At 44.9% G+C, this 17869-nt stretch overlaps 1 protein-coding gene across 1 annotated transcript; it reads left to right on the top strand.

Annotated features, from left to right (window-relative positions):
• On the top strand, positions 1–16640 carry bmp16 (bone morphogenetic protein 16). Its single transcript, XM_061828330.1, has 3 exons — positions 1–324; positions 11396–11769; positions 13213–16640. Exons 2-3 carry the CDS (start codon positions 11403–11405, stop codon positions 14166–14168), a joined length of 1323 nt encoding a protein of 440 aa, XP_061684314.1. The 5' UTR covers positions 1–324; positions 11396–11402; the 3' UTR covers positions 14169–16640.
• Positions 16641–17869: the final 1229 nt, after the last annotated feature.

Here is a 17869-nt window from a genome sequence, read left to right as displayed (position 1 = left end):
GGTCCAACAGGGACTTGATTCATTCACTCCCACTCGTGCTGCGTCTTTGCATGCACACATTAGCACCTGCGCAAGCGCACACAGGTGGCAAAAGGTGCGGATACCTTTTGGATACAACATGGAAGGACCATTACGCAACTTACTTGTAGAGTTTTTACGTGCAGTCAGACACTTGCTTTAGTTCAGAAAAGCAAAAAAAAAAAAAAAAAAAGTCTTGACACAATCCACTCTGTCCAAAAGGAGCAGGAGGGAGAGCCGAGGGATCGGAACACTGGAGCTCAAGGATAAACCATGGACACTGCGTACATCCCGACACAGCTGGAGGTTAGTAGTACGCGCACAGACCTCAGAGGTGAATTTTGCAATCCAAACCCAAGCGGAATCATACAGCGCTCGGCAACTATTGCAATTTATCATTCAAATCAATCAATTAAAAAAAGAGAGAGAGAGAGACTGGAATCAGTAGGAACATTCTTTTATTGGTTATTAGGATGGACATTTAATACAAATATATTTTGGGGGAAAATGATTATTGAAATTTGCTACGAAACCATTTCCCAACCTCAGTTAAATTAGATACAGTAATGCTTTTATAATTGACTTCAATCTCAATAAATTAGAATATGGTGGAATGGCTCATTTTCAGTAGCTCAAATCTAAAAGTCCGACCGCTACGTTTATACCGGTGAATTAAACACGTGGAAAATGGGGTTTAGAAAGGCATTTCTTACCTCATCTCTATATTAAAAAATGATTTTGATACTTTTATACGTTGTTATATAGTTTTTTTCTTTTGTGTTGAACTACAATTTTGAATTGAAGTTGAAATACTTTTACTCAACATTTTTTTTTAACCCTCAAAGGCCACTGTACAGTCAAGAAACCAGCACGCTAATGTTCTTTGGTGGTTCACTTACATTAATTGTAGAAGAAATAACTACATTTTGCGACTACATAAATGAGGATAACTACTGGACTGACAACACACCAACCACTGCAGTGCATTATGGGACTGTTATGGGATGATTGGACCTTATGACGATCAGTGGTGCAGTTTGCAGTTGGATAGCATTTCTCTCCCAATAAAACTGTATTATTTTAATTATGAATACATTCTCATGACAAGTGTCACCAGTGGTATTTTTCGGTGATCCTGACATTGAGGCATGCTGAAGCGTTCCAAATACGCCCATCGCTCTGGATGTGTGCTGCTTAAGACATTAGCCACGCTTGGGAAAACTCACACACATGCATACGAAGACAGCACTCACTCAAACCCAAACTCCAGCGCGCTATAAGCTACCTGAATACTGTTCCCGTTATAAGTTCAAAGAGCAAGCAGGTAATTGAGCCAGCGCGTCGTGAGGCCGCTGCCACCGCCGCCGCTGCTGGGCGTGTTATTAATGCGAAAAGCAGGCAGTCTGTGTTTTTCACATAGGGCCGAGCTGTCAGACGCGGCGTGACGCTCGGGCTCACCAGTGAGATATGTCAATATTTCCACCCACGCTTGTTGTGAGGGGAGGGACGGGGAAGGAGGAAGGGGGCTCCCTCCTGTTAACCACAGTGCAGCTTTATACTGTACATCAGTGGTTTGTATACTTTTTACAAATACCAACTTAAAAAAAAAAAAAAAAACATTGCTCTCCAAGTACCAATGTTCAAATACAGTAGCTCGCTACAGTGTGTATGAAAAACAAGGCAAGGGCCACTGTAACATGATGTAACAGAGCTTAAATCGGGGTGTACTTCAATAACATTTAAATTAATATGTATTGCATAAATTGAACAAAAAATGTGGGTGGTGCTGGTATAGAGTTGGCCTCTAAATTGCCCCTAGGTGTGATTGTGAGTGCGGCTGTTTGTCTCCATGTGCCCTGCAATTGGCTGGCAACCAGTTCAGAGTGTTCCCTGCCTCCTACCTGTGGACAGCTGGGGTAGGCCCCGGCACTCTCCACGACCCTCGTGAGGATAAGCGCCAAAGAAAATGGATGGATGGATGGATGAACAAAAGATGTCCCGAAATACATCAAAAGCAGCTTTAAAAGATTATAGCAGCTGTATCATACGTAAATGTTCCATACAACTGAACTTAACTCTAAGTATAGTTTCATGAAACTAAACTACACTCCCACAACATTTTCATCATCATCACAATGAAGCAGTTTCTAATATTTTCACCCTGTCACTGGGCTAACCCTTAAAAAAAAAGCACCTGTCAATATGATACATTGCACATCCACAGCAAAGTAATAAACTGATTGTTAATTTAATGCGTCTGACAGTGTCAATCACTACCAGTAATTATTATCATAGTAGTAGTCATGCAGCTTTCAGGGGGAGTGGCCTAGTGAGTGATGTCAGGATCTGGAGCTGGTCAGATTGGCTGTTTACTCCTCGGTTCGTTCGGTGGGAGTGTGTGTGCTCCACGCTCCTTGTGAGTATTTTCATTTTGCGTTTATGTGGCCTTTTGTCTGAAAGTTTATCCCCAACTTTTTTTTTTTACTTCATTCAAGTGCTCATATTTATTGAGCAAATTGTTGTTTTCCTCCGATTTTGGCCTTTTGCCAAATATTATGACTTTGGAATTTGATCATCTTGGGTATTTATATTGCTCATATTGCTTGCACTTTTATCCACAACTGTGGTAGTTTTTATCTATACTTCACTACCTTGGTTTCCATGTCAACATCATCTCAATTGCATGAAGGAAAAGAAACACACTGGGATTAAAAAACTAATAATAAAAATAGCGCAACAGTGGTCGAAGTCCAAACATCCGTCACACATATAATTTATGAAAGATGGAAAATAACATTCACTCATACCGACATGCGGATGGACTAGCATTCAGACTACAGCACTACAGTACTAACTTTCCGAGTCTTTTATGATTTCTTTCATTTTTTTTTTTTTGCAGAAGGTGAAGCCTGGTTTGGAATTGGGAGTTGGCCCAGTGTTGCACAAATGAATCAGGAAAGGTGCTGAGTGCAATAATGGACTACCTCCCATACGTCAAATTTGGAGCAAACCCTTGTTTAGACGAGTTATCGATGGAAGTAAAATAGTGCCACCAGGATTTGAATTTGAAATGCCACAGAAAACAGGATTTGAATTTGAAATGTAAAGTGATCACATTTTCAATAGTTGCTACAATTCGCTGTGTGAAATTCAGCGTCCCTGCCACTAGGCAGGATTACTTCTGGTTAGAACCAAACAGCCAGCCAATCCAGTTAGGCTGTTTTAGGATGTGATGTCACGTGACTAAGAAAGTGTAACTGTGATCGATAGTTATCGTTTGAAAGATGGCCAAGAGGACTTAGCCCATTCCATTTCTCAGTGGCTCGATTTTAAGCGAAGGAAATTTTCGACTTCCGAAGCACAGCAGAGCGTGATCTAGCTGTCGCGGGAGAACTGAGAATTCGGAAAGAGAGAGAGAGAGAGAGAGAGAGAGAGAGAGAGAGAAGGAATTTGGGAAAAGAAACACGGGAAGAGCAACAGGAAGGGAAAGTTGAGGATCAGGCGTAACATGAAGACAGCGGCGGCGGATAAATCAGCCAGCTGCAGTGACACTCGGGGCTGACCGTATGCCGCGCTCTTCCGCAAAAACACCATTCATATAAGGCGTTGGAAAATAGAATCAAATAGGGGGAGAAGCCATTGAGGTAAAGGGGACACGATTGTAGTGAGGGAGGAAGGGGAAAAGCCATGTTGAAATAAACAGATAAAAAGAGAGGATGAGGAGTTTATCACCCCACCGCCTGCTGCTGAGGGAGGTCGGGTCACGTGCAATCTATCTTGTGGCGGACACAACCTGAAAACCTTCGCCTGAAAACATTCATCAATGGCTTAAAAACAAAAAAATCCCACAGGAATGTTGGTTGACAAAAAAAGAATCATCTGGGGGTCATCATAAGAATGTTTATTCTGTATACTGTACTGGAATTGTAACCTGCTCGGGAAAGCCAGATAAGCAAAGAGGGCGACAAAGCGACGTCAGGGGCATAGAAATGAAGGCAGGGGCTCCCTGCCTGGTCCGGGAAGGTCCCGGGATCCACCCCGAAAGGAGCCGGATGAAGTGGTTGGGGAGAGGGAAAAATAGGCTTCCCTGCCCCCTGTCGCTGCCCCCGTGACCCCACCTAAAGTCATGGGTAGTTTCAAGTTTAGACTTAATTCTTGTGACGTTATGACTTTATTCTACAAAAAAATCTCAAAAATATGTATACGGTTGTGTAAGATTGTTCTTTTACTCTCAGTTCTGTCACTTTGTTTGCATTCACTTTTACTCTGATTACATTTTAAAATGTTCTCACTTTTTTTCTCCCAATGTTTCTCATATTAATATTATTAATAATATGAATTCAGTGTATTATTAATTAATATTTTTCACCTTTTCTTATAAAAACAAAACTTTCCTCGAAAGTTACAGCTATGCGATACTTTATGAAAAGATTTTAAATTGACTTTTTTGGTAACATGACAAATTTATTCCCACAAATGAATGACTTTTCTTTTTCTTTGCAGCCTTTCACTTTTTTTTCTCACAGCATAATGCCCTTAAACTAATAAAATGAAAAACTTAGTCATGAGATTACAAATTTTCGCAGTCACATTTTACTGCTATTCAACTACTACTTCATTCGCCTGCAATTACAGCTTTATTCTCAAAATATTACATCTTTTGTCTTTTTGTTTTTTTTACAAAAGTAATTAGTCTAATTAGTCTTATATTTGACGAAATAATATGACACAATAGTTTGCATTTTCTTCTTGTAACATTGAGGCCCTCTTTTTAAGAAATGAAAACTGAATTCTTAATTTATTTTACACACTCTCATTCGATTTTCTGACCATTATAAATTTTTGACATTACATAAATAAAACTGTGACATTTTTTTACAGCTGTGCCATTTTATTCACGTAAAATTATCTAGCACGTAATTTGAGATTTTTTATTATCATGCTTTATGTCATAATTTACGACATTTTCCCATAACATTACCACTTAACGTAAAAACACGACTTCATTCTTGTGAGAATTTCCTTTTTTTCTCATAATATGACATTTTCTTGAATGTGAGATCACATGATATTACAGTTTTATTCTCACAACATCACGTCTATATAATGGGGGTTAGAAAGCCTACCTCTGTCACGTCCCATCGGAACGAGAGGTAGGACCCAAATGCAGGAACTCGGAAGACGCAAGGTAGTTCAAGAAGAGACTCGTTTATTGTATGCAGAGGTCGGGGATCGAGCAGGCAGTCCGGTGCGGCAGCGGTAGTTGTGATGTCGGGGAAAGAGAACAGATGAGCGGCCCCCCCTGAACCCCAGACTGGTGGCCATCCAGGCCACCAAACACGAGGCATCCGGGCGGACAGGTCAGGAGGACGACCCGGACGCCAAGCACCAGGGTCCCCACGGGGCGATTCGGGCGGACGACCTCAGTGAGGAACCAAACGGCGAGGCAGGAACCAGAATGAGGCAGGCCACTGCTCCAGACGAGAACCTCCCACGCCGTCATTGCAAGACGACCAGGGATTGGTCGCCAACGAGGCCAGGTCCTGAAGCGGCTGGGCGAACTCAGGAGCGAAGAAGATGATGGAGAGCAGGACCAGAGCCATGACCGCCACCCCGAAGTCTCTCCAGCTCCTGGGTGGCTCCACAGAACTCCCCAGCTCCTCCTGGACAGGAACGTGAGAAGGCGGCGCCAGTACCGCCCCCTCCTGGACAGCAACGTGAGAAGGCGGCGCCAGTACCGCCCCCTCCTGGACAGCAACGTGAGAAGGCGGCGCCAGTACCGCCCCCTCCTGGACAGCAACGTGAGAAGGCGGCGCCAATACCGCCCCCTCCTGGACAGCAACGTGAGAAGGCGGCGCCAGTACCGCCCCCTCCTGGACAGCAACTTGAGAAGGCGGCGCCAGTACCGCCCCCTCCTGGACAGCAACTTGAGAAGGCGGCGCCAGTACCGCCCCCTCCTGGACAGCAACTTGAGAAGACAGCGACCCCGTCGCCGCCTCCTGGACAGGAACGTGAGAAGGCGGCAGCAGCATCACCAACTCCACCTCCTCCTGGACGGGAGCGTGAGGCGGCTGGGGAACTGTTGCCACCTCCTGAACAGGAACGTGAGGGCGTGCCCGTCGCCGACAGAGCAGGAACGGGGAGCAGCCGCGGGCCGGTCGCTGACAGAGCAGGAACGGGAAACGTCCGCGGGCCGGTCGCCGACAGAGCAGGAACGGGGAACGTCCGCGGGCCGGTCGCCGACAGAGCAGGAACGGGGAACGTCCGCGGGCCGTCGGCACTGGCACTCCAGAGCACGGACGAGAAGCGGCTGTGGAGATGTCGCCACTTCCTGGACAGCAACGTGAGGCGGCATAGGGTCGGGCCCCACTGCCACGTGAGCTTGCACTGCATCCATTGAAACTGACACGTGGGCGTGTCTCGGGAGCGGGTCAGTTCCGACTGCCGCGTGAGCTCTGCTCGGAACCGCCAACACTGCGACGTGCACTTGAGGTGGCGAGTCTGTTCCCACTGTGGCGTTCACTTGGCAAGGGGGCGGGTTGGTTTCCACGGCAACGTGAACCTGAGTTAGCAGTTTGTCCGTCGCCGTTGCGACGTCAGCGAAACTCGGCTGGTTCGCCAATCGTTGCCGGACCCGGGCCGTGAGAGCCGCCAATTCGGCGCTCTGCCTCTCTAACTGCGCCCGCATTTCGCGACAGAACGCCCCGTGGTTTGGCGGCTCCTCCTCCCTCTGGGCTGGAAGCTTCGCCACCAGCTGCGGGTCTGCCGGTCTCACCGTTGCCGGCGAGGAGTGGGAGGACAGTGTCTTCGTTGCCGCGCAGCGAGAGACACCAGGGAGCGCCCGGCCGGGGCGTCTCCTCTGGCCGCCACGCGGAGGTGCTGAGTAGATGGCCAAGCGGGTTCCCTCGTACCGATAGGTGCACTTGGATCTACCGGGCGAAGTCGCTCGGGTGCTGGAAACGCAGGAAGGCGGGGCAAACTGACTAGGATCAAAAGCCGGGCAAAGAGACTCAAAATCAAAGTCGTCTGAGTCGTACTCAGGCAGCCCGGCATACAAATCACGGTCCTCCTCATATTTCGAAAAGTCAGAGTCCAGAAGAATATGAGGAGCCGGACGGGTCGTGTTCGGGACGTATTCATACCTCGCTGGCGGAGCGTAAGACACGGAAGTGGAGGACGTCAGGGAGCCTACCCGGATTGGACAGGCTTGGTCCTCCGGCAGACGGTCTACCTTGCATCGGTCCCGGCGACGCCGGGTCTTTCCTGCTGGGTCCTGTGATGGCCAGTTCGTTCTGTCACGTCCCATCGGAACGAGAGGTAGGACCCAAATGCAGGAACTCGGAAGACGCAAGGTAGTTCAAGAAAGACTCGTTTATTGTATGCAGAGGTTGGGGATCGAGCAGGCAGTCCGGTGCGGCAGCGGTAGTTGTGACGTCGGGGAAAGAGAACAGTTGAGCGGACAGGCAGGAGTCGGTACACGGGGAAACAATCAACGCAGGCAGAAGTTTCGAAGGAGTCAGGCTTACGGGGTTGGTCGGAGAACGGACGGAGGTCGGTACACACAGGTTCAATCGGGGAAACGAGAGTGCTGGAACGGGGCATGAAGCTCAACGAACTGGCGGAGGACCAGTCCTCACCGGGTCCTATATATACGGGGGATGATCAGCCCGCATGAGGCACAGGTGTGTGCCTCCCAATTAGTGCAGCCGCGCGGGCACCCACACAGCTCGTGTTGAAGCGGCAGGATCATGACAACCTCTAATATAACGTCATATTTCACGGCAACATTTTCTTGCAACACTACCATTTTATTCAAATAAATTCACTCTTTCATTCTCAATGGGGTTACAACTTTCTTCTCATCACATCAATAATTTATTCTTCTAATATTACATATCATTCACTCATTTTTGAAAAATGTACAGGTGTGGTCAGTCATCCCCACAGATATAAATTTGCCAGTGTGATTAGGGATGGAATACCAGTTAGGTTAAGCAATTAGGACCAAAAAAAACCCCATCATTTCAACACTTGTTGTTCACAGATTAATATAACATAACTGTAAATTTAAAATAAAATACATACGCAAGAAATAAAAAAAGAAAACGAAAAATTCAAACTCAGAAATGATCATTTCCAATTTCAACTGATAGTAGTAGAACATGATGTAAAACAGTATTTGAAATTTTTCATCAATAAAAATTCTTGATCTGACAAACTTAATTTGAAGAAAAGTTAAACGCGCTGGCCCGTCAAGGAATAAAAACAAACGGTCTATACTCGCAATGTTTTGAAAATGCTGAAGGTTTAGTTCAACATAATCGGCGTTAGTGGCAACAAGCTAGCGATACATTGGAACCAACATTTCTGTTGGCAATCATGATGTATTGTTCAAATCTAGCGTAATTTACAGCGGTATCTATTGTCAATCCATTGATGAAAGCTAGCAGTAGATGATCTATATCTTCCTAAAGCATGTAGAGGGGAAAAGTTCTCAACTCCAAGATAATGCGGTACCACGGGGAAAAATTAACATTCACATTTAGATATATGGACGGACTAGTCTCACGTTAGAATTTAGATCAAGTCAAAGTAAATCACAATCTCGTACTTATTATAGTTAGATTCTGAAACATTACCTGTGTTATATCCCAGAAATGTTTTCAGTGTAATTGAATTTGACGTGGCTCATGATGTTGATGACTATCGACATAAATGTGCTCGCAGTACGTGAAGGAGCTCGGAACATGTGCTTTTGGAATCACTTCCGAACATGCTCAGTAGGAACAGGAAATGCAAGTTAACCGAACTTGCATTTCCTGTTTCCGGGTGAATACTAATTGTTTAAGATCAGGCTTGTTTTGTTACCAATGTTTATGAAATAAACACATAAATTAATGTCAACACTACACAAAATAAGCAATGTCTTTCAATAATTTATGTATTTCTAGTCGTAACAAATTTTTCGGGTGTGATTTTTCATGCCTGACTGTGCAAATTTGCGAGTGCGATGGTGCGCCTGTCAAATCACAGTGACTGATTACATATGATATTTTCTTGCTATATCAATGTCCTACACAGGTCAAATGACTACCAATAGGCTTTCATTTTCATGATATTACAGCGGTACTCTTACAATATTCAGAGTTTATTCCAGAAAAAAGTACATAACTTAGCTTTTTGAAACGATGTCCCTATATTTAAAAAAAAAGCACATTTATTTCTTTATTTGTTTATGTATTTGTTTATTTATTTATGTATTTATTTTTACTTGACTTTTAATCTATAATCTAATTTTTTCCCCCTGCTACCATAACAGGTTTATTGTCAGTATTTTTTCTTGTACTTGGACATGTGTGTGTGTTGTGTAATCTGTGAGTGCCCCGCCCTTTGTGCTGTGAACCTTTGAACCTCTCCATGTTTTTTGTTTTTTGTTTTTTTAAGTAGAATGAGGAAACTACAGGCGAGATGTCCCTGCGCTTGCCCTCAGCATGCTTTTAGTAACGAGGGAGAAGCGTCTGGTCTGTAATTGTTCCGTGCCACCCTTCGCCTCAGGTGAATTGGTCCCTGCCGGGCGGGGCCCGCTGTCACTCCGGCGACAATCCCACGCAGCTTCTCCCGTGGCCTTTGAACCCTGCGTCGGGCGGCCCGCACTACGCATAAAAGCATAAACAGATATGGTCGCACCTGCAGCCTCGCTGTAACCTCTTTTCTGAAAGGGGGGGGGTCAGATTAGTGGCCCATTACGACGTCATTATGTGTTCGCCCGTGGCCGTAAACGCCTGTCTTATCTCGGCCTTAACCGATTCGATGCCTCATAAAGAGATAAAGTAGGGCAGACAAGGAAACATTGTTTGTTTTAAAGGAACATTTTTTCTCAAGTTGTGCACCTCTTTGGTTTGGCTTCTTTCATTTGCCTTTTTTTTTTTTTTTTTTTTTTACACCTTAGCTCAATTTTCACCTCAGGAGGGCTGTTAACACTTTAATGACCGGTTGACTTATTAACATCTGTTTCACGGTGGTGTGCTGATAGCTGCGGTCGTAATTGCGTGACCTCCCGGTTTGTGGTCGCGTTCCCGCGCTGACACACAAAAAAAGGTGTGTGGGGAGGGGAGGGGGCGGCCAAGCTCATCTTCTTGTGAATCAGCTCGCGTCACAGGTCATAAGAAAAATGCTTTTTCGGGGTTAGGCTTGTTGGATGATAGGCTTCACCCCCAATTTTTCAGATGCTTCTCATAGCAAATATGAAAAGCTCTTCAATACAATGAGTTTTTACCCGAAAGACAAAAAGGTGCAATGAATCCTTTGCCGAATGCTCAACTGAACTCTCCATGAGTTCTTTGCTGCTTTCTTGCAAAACGTCCTTTTTGAATAACGGGAGACAGAAAAAGTTGCAAAAAGAAAACCACGTTAACCACAGGTAATTCTTTGAGGCTTACTGAGCTGAGCTCATGTGATATATAGTGGGTGTAAAAAGTCTGCACACCACTGTTCAAATGCAAGTTTTAACGTGATACATAAACATGAGACCAAAATAAACCATTTTCCACCACTAATGTGGCTTTTGCAACACAAATGATTTAAAGAATATATTTTCAAGGGGGACGGCATGGTGGATCAGCTGGTAAAGCGTCGGCCTCACAGTTCTGAGGTCCCAGGTTTGATCCCGGACCTGCCTGTGTGGAGTTTGCATGTTCTCTCCGTGCCTACGGATGTTTCCTCCGGGCACTCCAGTTTCCTCCGACATCCCACGAACATGCAACATTAATTGGACACTCAATTGCCCCAAGCTATGATTCTGAGTGCGGCTGTTTGTCTCGATGTGCCCTGGCTCCGGCACTCCCCGCGTCCCCCGTGAGGATAAGCAGTAAAAAGAAAATGGGTGGATGGATGAAATTTGTAGTAAATCCGAGTGCATAGACCTGAAATTTAAAGTGCCTGTGATTAATCACAAAAAAAAAAATTCAGCTGTTGGAGTAGGGGCAGCACAGTGGACAACTGTTTAGTACATCTACCTCACAGGTCTGAGGACTGGGGTTCAAATCCTGGCTCCGCCTGTGTGGCGTTTGTGTGCTCTCCCTGAGCTTGCGTGGGTTTTCTCTGGGCACACTAGTTTCTGCACAAATCCTAAAACGTGCATGGTATGTTAATTGAACTTGACTTTTTTTTTTAACCGCTGTGTACTGAATTATCACATGATATGCTGACCTCTTGCATGATGTCATTTTGAAGTATCACCAAAAATCCAAAGAAAAAGACAAATGGATGCTTGCTGAACTGGGGTTTTTCATAATCGCGGTTAAGACTTTTCCCCAAGATTTCCCAGCGTAATTATCGATGAAGTCATGTTTCTTGTGTGTCTTGCACCTCATGTTAGGTTCACAATGCTCCCTGCTAACCTCCTGCTCCTCATGGTCCTGCTGCTACCTCAAACCTCGTCCGGCGGCCAGGGTGACACCGGCGAGGTCGACAATGGCAGGCTGGCCGGCGCGGCGCCCTTCATTTCGGAGCCCCAGCCCAGCGGTTTCCCCCCGGAACCGGGCCTGGCTCAGACCATCCAGAGTCTGCTGCTGAGGCGCCTGGGACTGCATTCGCAACCCAACCCTCGGCCTGGCGTGCCGGTCCCCCGGTACCTCATGGATATGTACCGCTTCCACCAGCAGCAGTACCACCTGCTGGAGGACCCGTCCTTCAGCTTCCCCAGCCAGCACGTGCAGCAGGCCAACACCGTACGCAGTTTTCACCACACCGGTAAGGCCACTGCTACACCGTCACCGGAGCATCGTATCAAAATGAGAGCAAGCGAAAGAACTTTGGACCGCACCATGGAAGCTGTTTATATGTTCTCTTTTATCAGCCTATGGTGTTGTGTAAATCTACTTTACGACAGCTCCAGATATCTTTTACCAGCCTCATTTAACAATCAAAACATGACAGATGGTCCAAGCACCGTCATAATAGATTAGATGGTTTGTTGTAGTACATGTCTACACACACGTGTATACAGGATGTATGTTCAACATATATTTTATATACAGTACTATTTCTATTGCTTTTATTCTCATTATTATTATTGTTCCTGGTTTTGTTGCTTTAACTATTATTAGTAAGATGTTCATAATAGGCGGCATATTGTTCAGTTGGAAAGCATTGGCCTCACAGTTCTGAGGTCCCGGATTCAATCCCGGACCCGTCTGTGTGGAGTTTGCATGTTCTCTCCGTGCCTGTGTGGGTTTTCTCCAGGCACTCCAGTTTCCGCCCACATCCCAAAAACATGCAACATTAATTGGACACTCTAAATTGCTCCCAGGTATGATTGTGAGTGCGGGTGTTTGTCTCGATGTGCCCTGCGACTAACTGGCAACCAGTTCAGGCTGTACCCCGCCTACTGCCAGTTGACAGCTGGAATAGACTCTAGCACTCCCGCAACCCTTGTGAGGATAAGCGGCTAAGAAAATGGGTGGATGGATGGATGGATATTCATTATATCCTTCATCTGGCTGGCAACCATTTCACGGTGTACCCCGCCTCCTGCCCGATGATAGATGGGATAGGCTCCGGCGCTCCCACGACCCCTTGTGAGGACAAGCGGTTTGGAAAAAGGATGGATGGGTATTCATTATTTGTTTATTTATTTATCAGGGGTGCCCATTCCATTATATTATAAACCACTGAACCATGAGTCCTTAATTTCTTTATTTCTATTTGGCCCATTTTGTTTTATTTTTTGGGGGGACAGATTTGCATATCAGCCGAGCAGCTATGCAGTTAAGGGTCCAGGCTGCAGCCTTCTTGTGTAAAATTTGTTGTTGTCCTCATGTTGTTGTTTTTTTTCAGATACTCCAACTCCTTCACTCATTCCCAAAACATCTTTTAAGTTAATTGTAGACTCTAATTTATCCATAAATATGAATGTGAGTGTGAAAGGTTATTTGTATACATGTGCCCTCTGATTGACTGCCGAACAGTCTGGGGGGGTACCGCTGTTCTCATCCAAAGTCAGCTCACTTGCGATCATAGTGATAGCTAGTGCTGTACAAGATGTATGCATGAATTTCTATTCCTATTTGCAGATGTTTTTAAGACTGTGACCAGTGAGTTTATCTGTTTAAATTATAGAAGAAGAAAAAAAGTCCAGCCATCAAGCAATTATGTCTTTTTAAATCAACGTTTGTTCTGTTGGTGTTCTCCTAGAGCCCCTCACAGCAGAGGACCACAAATGGGGGTACATCTCCTTCAATATTTCCTCCATCCCCCTGGATGAGAAGGTCCTCTCCGCCGAACTCCGCCTCTTGCGTACCGCTAGGACCACGTCCTTAGGCCCCGGCCCACACAGACTGAACCTGTACCTCACTGGGCACCGACAGGACCCGCGCCCCACCCTACTCGAGACCAGACTCCTTGCCGCTGAACCTCAAAGTCATACATCCGGCGGCCTCTGGGAGGCATTCAGTCTGAATGCAGAACTCTTCGATTTGGCCCTGAATGGAGCAGACCACCTTGCCTTTCTCCTAGAGGTGGTGCCAGAAAACAGCACCGGTCGGGAGGCAGGTGAGGAACACAAGGGCGAGCACTTGAGGGTGTGTAGATCAGTGGGGCAGGACGAGCACAGCTGGGCCCAGGAGAGACCCCTCCTGGTGACGTATAGTCACGACGGGCGGGGAGAGCCATTGGTCAAACACAGCCAAAGGAACCTTAGTGGGGTGCCCAGGAAAAGTTGGAATAGAGACCAAAAGTGGGGCCATGTTAAAACCTATAAAATGCCGAGTTTGGGTGGCCAAACGGGAAGGGTTAAACGTAACGGCGGACGGGCGGCCAAGCTCAAGCGCCTCTCCCGCAATCGCTGCCGCCGCCATCCCCTCTACGTGGATTTTAACGACGTGGGCTGGCACAAGTGGATCATCGCACCCAGTGGCTACGACGCCTTCTTCTGCCTGGGCGAATGCCGGTTCCCCTTGGCCGACCACATGAATTCTTCCAGCCACGCTATGGTGCAGATGCTGGTCAACTCGGTCAACGGCGCCGTGCCGCGGGCCTGCTGCGTGCCCACCTCCCTCAGTCCCATCGCCCTGCTCTACCTGGACCCCCAGGACCGCGTGGTGCTGAAGAACTACCAGGACATGGTGGTGGAGGGCTGCGGGTGCCGGTAGCGTGCAGGAGAAACCGGGGAGGAAAATGATGGCAGGAGGTTCTCCAGTGAGGGAAATCCCAACAAAAAGCTTAAACGTCAGAAAATATGGTGGCACTTTTTCACTGCACGGTACCGGAAGGTGGGAAAAACATACAAAATTGAATGCATGAACAAAAATGTGACAACTTTTGACTGAGGGCTGTTTCATCCGAGTTGAGACTGTGGAGTGTAACACAGAAGTTAAATTGGAGTACACAAACAATCCAAATTGGCCCAAATTTCGGTCTATTTTGCCCCCTTCCGATCAAAGTCAACAAAGGCTCAATTATCACTTGTCTCTAAAAGATATTTTTGAGCCATTATCATGGTGTGTGTGAAGTGTTGTTATTTTCCCTCCTTGATCTGATTGTAAAACAGTCGGGATGACAATTGTACATATTAAAATGATTCATTGTTTACGATTGAAGATACAGAACAATAGCCTCATAACGGACAACTGGGCCAAATTTGTGCATTTTCAATGCTTTCCAGTCAAAGTCAACAAAGGTTCTATTGTCAAATATTTCTCAAAGGTTATCCTGAGCGATTATCCTGTGGTGTGAGGTGTGTTAAGAGGGATTTCTCCACTCCCATCTGCTCACTAAACAATCACTCCGACTTGTTCAATACATGCCACTACAAATTCTTGTGGTTGGTCAACACCAAGTTGGGCCGAGTACACCACACATGAAAAGAGAAAGAATAAACATATTTGCAGATTGTATTTGCTTGTCATGTGTGGGGCATCTCGCTTTTTGAACATTTGCATAATCTTAATATGTTAAAAAGCTGTATGTGTGTACCCATCTTAAACACATCCAGTGTTGGGGCAAATTTGAGCTTTTTCCACCCTTTCCGATGAATTTTGGTTGCAATTCCAAAAAGCATCCTCATCAATACGCTTGTGCTATGAGGTGTGCTAAAATAATTTTTTCCTTCTCAGTCATTGGCTTGTTAAATGAGTGGATACCGTGCAGTGGGAAAAGGGTAGACACAGTCATTTTTGTTTTACAATAGCCGTAAACGTCAGCCATCAAAGTATCTTTATGGAAAACTATCAAGAGGCTGTACATGAAGCCAACTTTCGGTCACCAGCTATTTAAAACCAAAACACATAAACAATGCTGAGAAGAAGAAAAAAAAACTGTGCTATTGTTTTAAATGTACTCCATTATTATTTAAAAGAAAACTTTTTCTTTACAGACGTGGAAGTGATCCGATGCGATTCCATCTCAAGCCACCGTTGCGCCATTGTTTAACTTAAAATCTATTTAAAGACTGCAGATGTATTTAATCTCAGTGATATTTAAGAGAAACTGCACATGAAATGAGTTATGCTGTTGCCTCATATGTTTGTGCGTTATGTCAGCTGAGCAAAATACACAACATAAGTGGCGTCCACTAACAAAGGTGTGTGTATGAGCGTGCATGTGTGTATGGCTTAGGAATTGGACAGACTAGTCGACTTTACTACTTCACTATGACGCTTAGACAATGACATTGTCTAAACACTCATACAAGTCAAATTTATTACTTGATAGCTGCCAAGTGTACCTTACAACTCCACAATGTATTGAGTGTGACATCGAATAGGGTATAACCGATTAGTCAACTAGTTGATGAGTCATCTTTACTACTCCACAATGACATTTAGACTGGAACATTGAGTAGTCACTCACTTATAGGGGTTGGCTCAGTTAGTGACTCCCCCACAAAGATATTTAAAGCGTGATGGATGGATTAACAAGTCGCTGATAGGGATCGGACCAATTAGTTGATTAGTCATCCCGTCGACTTTACTCCTCCGTAATGATATTTAAAGCATGACGTCAACAAGTCACTAATGGGAAGGAACCGATAAATCAGCTCGTCGATGAGTCGACATTACTACTCCACAATAAGATTGCCGTCGACTTTATTAGTCCGTGTCAACATTCATCGTCAACTCATTGCTAATCATGTGGCATCGTGTCTTCCGGTCGGGCAATTTACTGTGGACTGTCGACTCGCCCATTTGCTTTCTTCACTGGACTTTAACGCTTCGTAGAGCTCCGGACTGTCCCGGCAAGTCTTCACAGAGCCCAGGCGATGCTCTCGTGTTTTAACTTGTGTTCGGCGTAAATCGGGTTTATTTAGGCCAGTAGCCTCAAATATCATTAACAAACATCATCAGCGACTTTTTGACTCTGCAATTAGTGTAAAAATCTGAAGTCATGTGACCTCTATGGTCTGTGTATATCATCGTTGCTGCCAAAGTGAAGTGTCGTTCGTCGTGTCTGCATGTGCCAACAGCAATGAAAAACATTTTGTGCCTTCCAAAATCATGTGTTTGTTCTCTGCTCATTGTTTTTTTCCCCCAGTGTTGCATTCTCTTCTCTCTTTGTGAAAACATCGATGCAGCAGCAGCTTGTAAAAGTTCCGAATATGACTCCCAATAAAGAAAAGAAACAGATGAGTGTCTGTGAGATTTTTCCATGTGCATACGTGTATATACTGCAGCTAGAAGCAGAAGTGAGGCCGCAAGATCCATTTGTTCAAAGATGATTATGAAAACTACTCTAAGTTAAAATGCAATGTAACATACAACAACAACAAAATTTAAATCAACGAGGTACCAAATTTTGTGTAAAAAAACAAATACCAAATACTACCGTATAGTAATTAAGAAAAAAGGGATGACAGTGATTATGAACACAGCCAAAAATTTTTGTGTACAAGTTATGAGAGCAAAGTAAGTACAGTATATACAGTTATGAAACAACTGACCCGAGTTGGAATTTTTTTTTTTTAGATGCAAGCTGTCGTTCGGTCTTTTTTTGGATGTGTATGTGTGTGCTTTGGCTTTCGTAAAACATTTTGAGATACGAAATTTGAACACAAACACTGACTGTACCAATACATTTTAGACAGATAACACAGCAAGACTCACAGGCATATACCGTATTTTGTAACTATTGTAAAAAGATGCATCTTTATGAGTCAGTTTGAGTCACAGTCAAGTATTGTACTTCACCAAGGTGGTGAAGGTGCGCATGCCAAAGGATGCAGCAGAATGTCCATTGAAGACCAAATGTGGCAAAATCTGTATCATTCTTTATTGTTAATGTCTGTTTTGATAAAATAGCATGTCATTGAGTGGTATTTTCTTAATTTTTGTTCCGTGTTGTCTTTCGGTGGAAGTTATAACAGATTTATGGCATTTGTATTCATTTAAATGGGGAACGATGATTTGAGATGCGCGTGTTTTGAGTTCCGAGCGTGGTCACAGGACAAATTAAACTCACAACTCAAGGTGTGTCTGTAATATAAAATGATGGATATAAAGGACGTTCGCTGCAAAATATGTTTCCATTGATGGCTGCTGACTGCCATCCAAGTGGCAGTACAATTCATGTGATGGGCTGTAATGCAGTGGGCCTCACTTACTGGCCTGTTGCTAACCTTTGGCCTTCCTCCTCTATTATCTAACCCCTCCACTATCCAAAAGCCGTCACTCACTTCCTCCTCTTCTAGCAACCCATCCCTTCCTCTCTCGCTCGCTCGCTCCCAGATCTCATTCATCAGTAATGTATTATGTCATTCTCCATGAACCAGGAAGTTGCCTGCTAAATTTCTTTCTCTTTTTTTTGTGCCATCGGAATGAAAGTGGAACTTTTGCTTCATGTCTCAGAATAAAATCCT

Source organism: Syngnathoides biaculeatus, chromosome 8 (genome assembly GCF_019802595.1).
Source record: "Syngnathoides biaculeatus isolate LvHL_M chromosome 8, ASM1980259v1, whole genome shotgun sequence".
Classification (NCBI taxonomy): domain Eukaryota; kingdom Metazoa; phylum Chordata; class Actinopteri; order Syngnathiformes; family Syngnathidae; genus Syngnathoides; species Syngnathoides biaculeatus.
This window is presented reverse-complemented; position numbering and strand designations above follow the sequence as displayed.

Excerpts from the sequence above, each read along its gene's own strand:
- bmp16 (XM_061828330.1), top strand. The coding sequence starts at position 11,403 with ATGCTCCCTGCTAACCTCCTGCTCCTCATGGTCCTGCTGCTACCTCAA. Across the intron at positions 11,770-13,212 it reads ACGCAGTTTTCACCACACCG|AGCCCCTCACAGCAGAGGAC; the intron begins GTAAGGCCACTG and ends GTGTTCTCCTAG.